The 11,767-nt window shown below is 36.7% G+C and overlaps 1 protein-coding gene across 1 annotated transcript; it reads left to right on the forward strand.

Moving 5' to 3' along the window:
• Window positions 1-4,713: 4,713 nt before the first annotated feature.
• On the forward strand, window positions 4,714-9,468 carry urp2 (urotensin II-related peptide). The gene is made up of 5 exons (XM_056258626.1): window positions 4,714-4,842; window positions 7,797-8,249; window positions 9,052-9,092; window positions 9,181-9,334; window positions 9,422-9,468. The coding sequence occupies exons 1-5, from the start codon at window positions 4,731-4,733 to the stop codon at window positions 9,451-9,453; spliced, it is 792 nt and encodes a 263-aa protein (XP_056114601.1). The 5' UTR covers window positions 4,714-4,730; the 3' UTR covers window positions 9,454-9,468.
• The last annotated feature ends 2,299 nt before the right edge of the window (window positions 9,469-11,767 follow it).

Here is an 11,767-nt window from a genome sequence, read left to right on the forward strand (position 1 = left end):
TCACACAGAGATTCTTAGGTCGTGCCCTTATTGTGTTGCATGGCTTTGGTTTCATCCTGACAAGTGGTAATTGATTCCGCTAGCCTGCGCCGGCGGTAAGTGGGGGTGTGCGCTCGAGTTTCACTGAAAACAAATCGCTCTTTTCTGCGGCCTGACCTTCCCTTCCCTCCTCTGTCCAGCCTCACACTCGTCTTTATCTCCTCTCTGCTCACACTTTCATCCTCTTCATCATGCAATTTAGGTGCTAACATCTGTATTCTTGCAATTGTGGACAGACTGTGTGTGCTTGTCCCTAAAGTCTTAATGGAAATATTTCATATTCAGATATTGTCCATTTTTCTTTCTTAATCAATGTGATATTTACATATACACTAGTGTTCAAAGGTTTGGGGTCGGTATAAGATTTGTTAATGTTTTTAAAGGAAGTCTCTTTTGCTCACCAAGGCTGCATTTATGTGATCAGAAAAAAAAAACAGTAATATTGTGAAATATTATTACAATTTAAAATAGCTATTTTCTATGTGAAAAAATATATAACTTTAATTTATTCCTGTGATCAAAGCTGAATTTTCAGCATCATTACTCCAGTCTTCAGTGTCACATGATCCTTCAGAAATCACTCTAATATGATGATTTGCTGCTCAAGAAACATTTATGATTATTATCAATGTTTAAAAAGCAGTTGTGCTGCTTCATGTTTCTGTTGAAACAGTGATATTTTTTATTTTTTATGATTCTTTTATATAGATATACACTACCGTTCAAAAGTTTGGGGTTGGTACGATTTTAAATACTTTTAAAAGAATTCTCTTCTGCTAACCATGGCTGCGCTTATTTGATTAAAAATACAACAAAAATCAGTTATAGTATTAAATATTATTCCAGTGTAAATCAGCTGTTTTCTGTGTGAATATATAGTAAAGTGTAATTTATTCCTGTGATCAAAGCTGAATTTTCAGCATCACCAGTGTCAGTGTCTTCAGTGTCAAATGATCCTTCACAAATCAGTATAATATGAGGATTTGATGCTCAAGAAACATTTATTATTATTATCAATGTTGAAACAGTTGTTGGTCTGTCAGTTGTACAGTTTTTTTTTTTTTTTTTTAGGATTCTTTGATGAATAGGAAGTTCAAAAGAACAGCATTTGTTTGAAATAGAATCTTTTGTAACATTATAAATGTCTTTACAGTCACTTTCGATCAAATTAAGTATTGATTTCTTTCCTCCAAAAAATAAAAATAAAATTCTCACTGACCCCAAACTTTTGAACGGTAGTGTATATTTATTTTAAAATGTGTCTTTTGTAACATTATAAATGTCACTTTTGGACAATTTAATGCATCCTTGCTGAATCATAAATAACAATTTGTTTAAAAAACAAACAAACTTTTGACTAGAAATAAAAGGTTAAAGGTCAAATTTACAATATTTTAAGATTACGACTTAAAAGAACAAAAGACATATAAATGCATGCCATAGAAAGTACTACATTTTAAAATGGACTAAAATGAATAAGTAAAATAATGACATACACAGAATTAAAATAATGCAGCACTGTATGAATGGACAAGTAAACAGATGTGTTTTAAGTTTAAAATATGTCTGAAATACTGCAGGAAAAACATCAATTTATGATTACGATTAAACAGATCATCTTGTTTCTTTCTCTGAAATTGTCATCAGATACAGAACATGCTAAAGGAAATCCAACACTGACCTCTAGTGAAAGATTGCAGCAAGAGAGGAGGTTAAAAAACCAAACCTAGAGAGCTGACGGGAAAAATATCAATTTAAAAGCCATCTGAAAAAAATCCGGCTCTGGGTAAAAACTGCTATAATACAATGAAACATTTTTTGTTTTTATTTCTGGTTTTGACTCCAAAACTGCCACAAACAAATGAGAAAAGGCTACTTTCTTGTCACCAACGTTTTCCTTCGAGTGTTGAAGTTTTGAAGCTTACTCACAGAAGTGATGACTGTATTCAGGCCCTAAAGGGTAATGAATTACTGGATGCTCTCAGGTTAGCTTCTCTCTTCCCAGCAACTGAGTCTCGCTTTGAGTCCCGTTCATCTATCCTGAGCGCATTCCCGTCCCGCTCTCCTGACATCACGGCTCAAAGCAAACAGAAACAGACACTTCCTGTGTCATTAACTTTCAACAGCAGGAACACATTCGTTTTCTCACCCAAAACTTTCCAGAAGTTCAGGAGCGAGCAAACATTGCAGATTTTATTATTTGCATCCTAGAGTAATTCGCTTTATTAGAGATGGCACTATTGCTCATATTGCTCATATTCTAGATATGAATCATTTCTCAAATTATGAGGCGGACTATAATGTGCATAAATGCAAAAAAAAAAAAAAAAAGTAGACTAGAGGCCATCATTTAATTTATTTGAAGGTTCACTCTTTTCACTTGGGCCAGTAAGAAACCACCCAGAACACCCTAGCAACTGCCTAGCAACACCCTAGTAACTATTCAGAACAGCCTAGAAACACCCTAGCAACCATCCAAAACACCCTAGTGAGTCAATAAATGTATGTATATATATATATATATATATATATACACTCACCGGCCACTTTATTAGGTACCCCATGCTAGTAACAATGCTCAGGTAGGCCGTGGCATTTAAACGATGCCCAATTGGCACTAAGGGGCCTAAAGTGTGCCAGGAAAACATCCCTCACACCATTACACCACCACCACCAGCCTGCACAGTGGTAACAAGGCATGATGGTTCCATGTTCTCATTCTGTTTACGCCAAATTCTGACTCTAACATCTGAATGTCTCAACAGAAATCGAGACTCATCAGACCAGGCAACATTTTTCCAGTCTTCAACTGTTCAATTTTGGTGAGCTCTTGCAAATTGTAGCCTCTTTTTCCTATTTGTAGTGGAGATGAGTGGTACCCGGTGGAGTCTTCTGCTGTTGTAGCCCATCCGCCTCAAGGTTGTGCGTGTTGTGGCTTCACAAATGCTTTGCTGCATACCTCGGTTGTAACGAGTGGTTATTTCAGTCACTGTTGCCCTTCTATCAGCTCGAACCAGTCTGGCCATTCTCCTCTGACCTCTGGCATCAACAAGGCATTTCCGCCCACAGAACTGCCGCTCACTGGATGTTTTTTCTTTTTCGGACCATTCTCTGTAAACCCTAGAGATGGTTGTGCGTGAAAATCCCAGTAGATTAGCAGTTTCTGAAATACTCAGACCAGCCCTTCTGGCACCAACAATCATGCCACGTTCAAAGTCACTCAAATCAACTTTCTTCCCCATACTGATGCTCGGTTTGAACTGCAGGAGATTGTCTTGACCATGTCTACATGCCTAAATGCACTGAGTTGCCGCCATGTGATTGGCTGCTTAGAAATTAAGTGTCAACGAGCAGTTGGACAGGTGTACCTAATAAAGTGGCCGGTGAGTGTATATATATATGTGTGTGTGTAAATCACAAATTTACTTATTAGGGTGTTATATACAGTATATATAAACATATATAGGCCTAAAAACACCCTAATAAATATATATATATATATTCAATTTAGACACATTTTGTTCTTGCTATGCTCGACTAGTCTTGTCAAGCATGAAAAACGGAAAATTATCATATTATTTAAAATTACATTTCACTTATACTGCAGTCTTGTTGTTATTGTTAAATAAAACTAATTGAAGTTAATTGAAATAACCGAAAATATTATATAATACTTAAATGAAAATTAGAAATGTGGCAACTGAAGTTTAAGCTGAAGTACTAAAATAACTAAAACTGAAAATAAAAATGAATTAAAGCTTTTTAGTCATTTTTTTTAAACTAATAAAACTGACAAAAGCACACGACAAAATCACTAAAACCTGAAGTTAAATTAAAAAGTTAATTTGAAAATATGAATAAATACTCTAACAATATACACAAATAACACTGAAGTACTGTAAATAAGTGGTGCGACGACATCAAAAATCATGGACACAGGTAAATTATGCTGTTTAATTAAAATGATTTTTATATAAATGTAACAGATCTAGTGTCAAGAGAGAAAACTAATACAGATTTCATGCTAAATAAGTTATTTATAAATACTCATGATTGACATGTCAAAACGCTTAGTTATATTTTAAAAAAAAAACACCATATAATCACATAATTTTTTTTTTTTTATATGACTAGTTTATAATTAGTTTAAATGCACCAATGCATCATAGTCATCAAACGCACTTCAGCTCATGCTAATTTCTTCTCATATGCATGAAGGCTATTTGCATTGGCGCACACATCAAACGTCGTCCTGATTCGGGATGGCCCTTTTGACCCTGATGAGGAGTGGATAAAGTCATCGGGTGCGCTGCTGTGTAAGCAGTGATAAGGCACTTCTTAATGTGTTTGCACAGGGGCCGGAGTAAAAAGGGCCTCTGACGCAGAAGGGCCCACTGCCTGCCGCCACCTGCACAATGGAGACCCCGACACCAAACACAACCCCAAATGTCACACAACGCCTGGAGGGAGGAGCAGCCTGATTGGTCGGTGTCAGTGTGGGTGTCTGGATTTAAAAGCCCCGGTGGACGTGAGGTGACGGTTGAGAAAATACTGTAAAGTACAGCACACTTGACAAGCCTTCTCATCTTAGAGGCGCATCCGTGTAAAAGAGTGTGTCAGGTGTATGAATTCACCCAAAGACTGCATTCGTTTAGATTCGTTTTGGACCGTCTCACCTTCAGGTCATTGAGATGTATAAGGTGGACATGTTGAAAGCATTGACCACAGTCGCTCTGCTGACTGTCGCTTCGGTCCTGGACGCTGCTCCGATGATGCCTGGAGACCCAGATGCTGTTGATGGAGGTAAGATGGGTCAAAACCAGCTCACATGCTTTTTCCCCCAATGCATTCAATGTTTACATTTGATTAGTTCATGCATTTTAAGTCGAGCCAAATTCATTTGCACAGCATGTCATTCTAAAGCAGCTTTTCAGAAAATCATGAGGGTAATGTTTATTATGTCTTAATATATTCATGCCTATATTTCGTGCATTCAGCAGAATATAGTCTCTCTTGACCTTGGCATTATTTGAGCTTCAGGAACGCTGATTTATATCCTTGTGGTCCCAACTTTGCAAACACTCACAAATGCAAAAGTCTTAACGAACTATTAATGTTTCAAGAATCAACTTTGTTTGTCTCAGATGCATTTCCCGTTTGGAGAAATAAAAACAGGAGCAAAGGAATCAATAGTTGTCATATCAACAGTCAATGTGGATATCGGCTCAGAATATTTGATCCTGGAAAATTGTATGAGAAATATTTGGCTTTTGATTGCATCTTCGCACAGTTAGTGACATTTTTTAGAAGTCTTCTGAAACTCATGTGAGAGAGATTACTGGGGTATTTTTCTCATATAAGCATCTGAGAGATAAAAGACTCTTCTTTTCAATCCAATTTATTTTATTTTTTTTCAAGGAGAGAAATCTGAGACATTAAGGCAAGATGCTAAATGGTAAAACTTTTCTTTTATGTACTGGTAAATTTTAAGATTTTGGCCTATTGGGTCTTTTTTTTAAAGACATTTAAGTGTGTATCTTATTGAACTTTATCTATTTGCATCTGTAGATTTCAATTACAATAAATAATAGATGTTTAAAGTTTTTCCCCCATTAAATCTCCTCTTTGGTTTGTTCATTCACCTGATATATATATATACAGGTGAAACTCGAAAAATTTTAATTTGGTGCAAAAGTTCATTTATTTCAGTAATTCAACTTAAAAGGTGGAACTCATATATTATATAGACTCATTACATGCAAAGTGAGATATTTCAAGCCTTTATTTGTTATAATGTTGATGATTATGGCTTACAGCTTATGAAAACCTTTTCACAATATTCTAATTTTGACTTTGGGGTTTTCATAAGCTGTAAGCCATAATCTTCACAATTATAACAAATAAAGGCAGGAAATATCTCACTATGCTGAGTCTATATAATATATTAGTTTCACCTTTTAAGTTGAATTACTGAAATAAATGAACTTTTGCACGATATTCAAATTTTTCGAGTTTCACCTGTATATGACCATATTCCCCAAAACATGAAAAAAAAATGTCTTGCTGTTGACAGTGTTTTCTGATTTATTGAAATATTTAACACCAATATGTCAACAAAATCAAACATGAAAATGAAATCCAATGTTCAGGTTTCTGTTCTGGACATTTATGCAAATTAGTGCACATTTAATTGGATAATTTTTTATTGCATATTTAACATTTAAGAAACCGTGTAATCCACACCAGTTGTCTGTGATATCTACAGTAAACATTTCCACCCTGTTCACCTGTGGTGTCTCTTCTTGATGTCTGTGGTGTGGATGTTAGTTTCACTGTCGTCAAGTGTACAGACTCAGAGAATCAGTCCAGTGGCGCCGGCTCTTGTGCTCCTCTGTTGGTCTTGTGCTGTCCGCACTTCCAGTGTGTGCAAACCTTAAATCTGTCGTTCCACATTCAGGTTCTGGACTCGTCCTCCTGCTAAAATTGACTCAGGAGTTTCGAGTAGGGTTATGTAAAGCTTGAATTAGGTCATTAGGTCCCGGCGGATCACATTTAGGTTAATGTTCTTACAGAATTCGTTGACCTGGATCTTCACCGCATGCAACAATAAATCTCAAAGTTATTAAATGTACATGCACAAAAAGTGTATGCACTGATAGGTCATGCTAATTTATTACCACATGCACTTTTTCACCGCAACAATGGTCACGATCACCTTGGATTAAGGGGATAATACCACTCTTATTTCATCTAGAGCTCCTTCCAAGTGTTTTTAATGGAGTGATGGCAAGTTCAGAGTTTAAAAATGTCCAAAGTACGCACCTACGACGTCACCGAAACGGTCGTCCAAGCAACTCTCCGACTTCCCCAAGACTTCGGTCAACATGGATGCCGGCAGCGAGCGGCTCCACATGTGTTTGTACATGAGTGTGAACAAGCCATTTGTCAGCGTCCACCTCTAAGATCAGAATGATGATGAAGGACGGGTTAGAAAGTTCCTCGGACAAGAAGCATTTATCATCGGTTATGTCGTGTATGTTTGTCCAAGCCAAGAAAAGCCCCTTTAAGGGATGTTTGATGTTGGGAATGTCTCTCTTTTCAAGGTTCTCAGGGTGTTTCAGTGCATTGGCATTTCCCATTGACTTGTTTCTATGGGTATGGGAACAATTCTGTGTCAACAGGACTTATGAGACAAACCCTTTCAGAGAACAGAAGGATGCATCATTCTGGTACCAACCATAAACTGGGATTTTAGAGACATGCAAACACTTTTCTGTAGCTGAAACTAATTAAGTTGCATTCCACTGAGCAATAAAGCTATGCAAATTTCCCAATTCTTATTTTTTATGGAATATTGCTGTATTTATTATTAATCCGTGCACAACATTATTATTATTTTTAACTAATCTTTTTAATCAGACTAACTTCCCCTCCATCTTGCAGCGACATCTCTTTTCTTTTCTGATGACGAGGGCGGAGCAACCTGTCACTCACATGAGATCCACCAATAGCAAACCACCAATCAATTCCACACGGACCAAATCAAGCCCCGCCCACATTTGTTCTTGTTTGTGAAGCCGTTTCACTCGGATAGGCCGATACATCACAACACACTCTTAAAAATAAAGCCATTCCATGAAGAAAAAGTTTTTTTTATTATAAAAATGTTCTTGGTATGTATGAAGAAAAGTGTAGGGAAGTAAAAAATCGCAACTTCCGTTTCATGCCGACTTTAAAGTGTTTTTATTTCCCTCCAGATCCAAGGAGAACCGGCGTGGATGAAATGAATCCGGCACGAGCGAAGCTACTGAGGACCCGACCAATGACGACATTTCCCGATGGAGATGGAAAGACTGTAGCAATGAGAGCATTAGACGAAATAATCACAGCGACGAGTAGCCCAAATGCCAGAGACAAAACCTTAGACACAGGTCTCAATAATCTGTTAAAGACCCTAACTCTCCTTTCTGATGGACACGAGGAGATCCAGCCGAGGACAGACCGCACAACCAGTTCTCCTGATTCCCAGAGGATAACGGAGAAGAACAGACTGTCAGAAGTGACTGGTTCAGACAAACAATCCCGGTCTGATCCCGTCACAGGTGATCCGGATGCTCGAGAGGAGCTGGTGAAGATGCTGAGTGCACTCGAGGAGCTTCACAAGTTAGTGAACAGCACACTGAGCCATCGAATCACCATCATAACCAGAGGTGTGCTTGATTTAATTTTTTAAGAAAATCATTTTATCCAACAAGGATGCATTAAATTGATCAAAACTAAGTGAGAAAATATTCTATTCGAAATAAATGCTGCTCTTTTGAACTTGATCAAAGAATTCTACAAATATGTTTCATGGTTTCCACAAAAATATGAAGCTGTTTTCAACATATTTCTTGAGCATCAAATCATCATCAATTGATTTCTAAAGCATCATCTGACACTGAAGACTGGAGTAATGATGCTGAAAATTCAGCTTTGATCACAGGAATACATTACATTTTACTATATATTCACATGGAAAACATTTTTATTTTATTTTAATATTTCACAATATTCACAATTTTACTGTATTTTAAATCAAATAAATGTAGTCTTGGTTAGCAGATACGGAAGCGTATTGCATTCACTTGAGGAAAAAAATCTGTTTTTCTGAATTAACGAGTTAATTATCTCAGAATTACGAGATCATTTTTCATGGGAAAAAGTTTTTGCTCTGTTTTTCTGAATTAATGACTTAATTATCTCAAAATTATGAGTAACTCATTAATTCAGAAAAACAGAGTGAAAAAAATGTTTTTCAAGAAAAATGTATCTCGTAATTCTGAGATAATTAACTCGTTAATTCATAAAAACAGAGTAGATTTTTTTTTCCTCAAGTGAATGCAATTCCGTAAGCAGAAGAGACTTTTCACAAAAACCTTTTAAAAAATCATAACTTTTGTAAAAAAAAAAAAAAACTTTTAAACTATTTATATATAAAATCTTGGGTTTTTCCCCTTTCTTTTTGTGAAGGAAATAGCAATGGGCGAGCTACCGGGAAAAAGAACAAAATGGTACGTTCATTTCCTAAAACAATCACAAGCATATACAGTAAAGTTCAATTTGAGCTTTCTGATACAAATAATATTGTATAACCAGCAGGTAGTGACAGATGGGAACCTGAAATCCACCACAGCGACCACTATAGACGGCGGTGGGATTTCACCCAAGGCTAGCACTGACCACATGGATCCCAAACTCAACGGAAAAGCCTTTAAAAAGTCTCTTCCATCGGCTAAGAAAACCAACAAAAGAGGTATGATGCAGACCAGCTGCGGTTTGGATAACAAAATGTCATGTTATACCCACACATTAACTACTATTTATCTTTCTCCGAACACAGTGTGCTTCTGGAAGTACTGCTCTCAGAACTGAGCTTCACCCTCATTTCGCCAACCTTTGAAATGCCAAGCAACAAATCCTGTTCTCAAACATAGATGCGTAAACTCTTCTCAATGGACCACCAATAACATGACTGACCCCTCTGACCCCTGTGACGTGTGTACCCTTGATTTTGTGCACGAAATCCTGTTAACCTTCGGTCTTTGTTTGTTGCAAGCTCCAATAAAAATGACAAAGCATGCAAAAATACTGTGATAATAAAGAGAACTTTATTTTTCTACAGATATCTCTCGCGGTGATCATTGCAAAATGACAAATAAGACAGTGGACGTGTGATGTGCATGGCTGCTTTGTTGAGATTGGCCTCACTGTGTTAGTGTGTGCACAAGTTCTCAAAGTTAGAGGTCACTATGGTGAGTCGACTAGGAAGACGAGCTGTTGATATTATGCCTTATTAAAGGATTAGTTCACCTCAAAATGAAAATTTCCTGATAATTTACTCACCCCAATGCCATCCTAGATGTTCATGTCTGTCTTTCTTCAGTGGAAAAGAAATTAAGTTTTTTGAGGAAAACATTTCAGGATTTTTCTCCACACAATGTTGAAGTCCAAATCAATGCAGTTTCAAAGGGCTTTGAAGAGCTTCAAACGGCTCTGCACGATCCGAGCTGAGGAACAGGGTCTTATCTAGCGAAACGATCGGTCATTTTCAAAAAAAAAAAAAAAAAACATTCATATACTTTTTAACCACGATTGTTCGTCTTGTGCTGGTCTGCGACGCGCCAGGGATTACGTCATCACGTTGGAAATGTCACGATTTTTTAAAAAAAAATTATAAGTTAAAACAGAGATGTCAGACGATTTTGAAGTTGGAGGAGAAAACGGGAGAAAATGAGGAGGAATTTTTCGTTCTTCGCTGCCTTTTTTAACCGGATTACACAGACAAATAACTTAGATAGTGACGTGACGCGTGACCCAGCGTGATGACGTAATTCCCGGCGCGTCGCAGACCAGCACAACAAGACGAACAATTGTGGTTAAAAAGTATATAAATGTTTTTTTGTTTTTTTTTGGAAAATGACCGATCGTTTCGCTAGATAAGACCCTGTTCCTCAGCTGGGATCGTGTAGAGCCGTTTTAAACACTTCATAGCCCTTTGAAACTGCATTGATTTGGACTTCAAAACGTTGGTTGTAATTAAAGTCCATTGTGTGGAGAAAAATCCTGAAATGTTTTCCTAAAAAAAAACGTAATTTCTTTTCCACTGAAGAAAGAAAGACATGAACATCTTGGATGGCAAAACCTTCGAAAATTAAAAACCATGAAGACTTGATGAATTCTGATTCGTTTAATATGAGGCGTCATAAGGCCTTCATGCAATAGGTTACAAAGTTGCATAAATAGAATGTTTTAACAAATTCTATGCATTGATAAAAACAATCAAATATAAATGAAGCAGTTTCGACATAAGCGTGGAAAGACAAAACAATTACCTAGAAATGTAATTCATTTAAAAAAATCCATCAACCTGTGGAATAAAGCCTCGTGTGACGATATAAAAGGAGAGTTTCATTAACCTTACATGGTGATATTGATATGATTTTCCATATTATTATTATTATTTTAGATATAAAATGTAAATATAAAATGTATATGTAAATATACTGGCCTGACCAGAAGAATCACAAGTAAAAATTCAGAAATAAACAACAAAAATAAAATAAAATAGAGATCCAGAAATATTGAGATCCATAGCTTAAAAATGATTATGAGATCAATTTTGGTCAAGGCCATGGTGAACATTATGAATATACCATATCTAGTCTATCTATTTCATCTGGGGGAAAAAATGCTCTAACAAATGTTTGGTTGTTTCAACCCAAATTTGGGTCAAATGTGGACAAACACAGCCGTTGGGTTACATTTGTAAATGACATGTTTAACCCAACGTTTGGGTTTGTCCATATTTGACCCAAAATTGGGTTAAAACAACCCAGCATTTTTTAGACACAGATAATATACATGTGAAGTTATGTTAAGTGTACTAACAGACAGAATATTTTATCTCTGTGTCTGGTATTATACTATTTTTTTGGTCCTGCCAATGATTTAAGGAGAACTGATGCCTTTCTACCGAACTGATGCCTTTTCAATACACCACATATTAATGCAGCTCCACCAGTGAGTGCATTCACACACACACACACACACACACACACACTCTCTCTCATGCACACACACACACACACACACACACACACACACACACACACACACACACACACACACACAATCACGCACAGACACGCACAGACACGCACACACACACACACACACACACACGTTT

This window comes from Rhinichthys klamathensis, unplaced genomic scaffold, assembly GCF_029890125.1.
Source record: "Rhinichthys klamathensis goyatoka isolate OS25496 unplaced genomic scaffold, OSU_Roscu_1.1 h1tg000157l_1, whole genome shotgun sequence".
Lineage (NCBI taxonomy): Eukaryota > Metazoa > Chordata > Actinopteri > Cypriniformes > Leuciscidae > Rhinichthys > Rhinichthys klamathensis.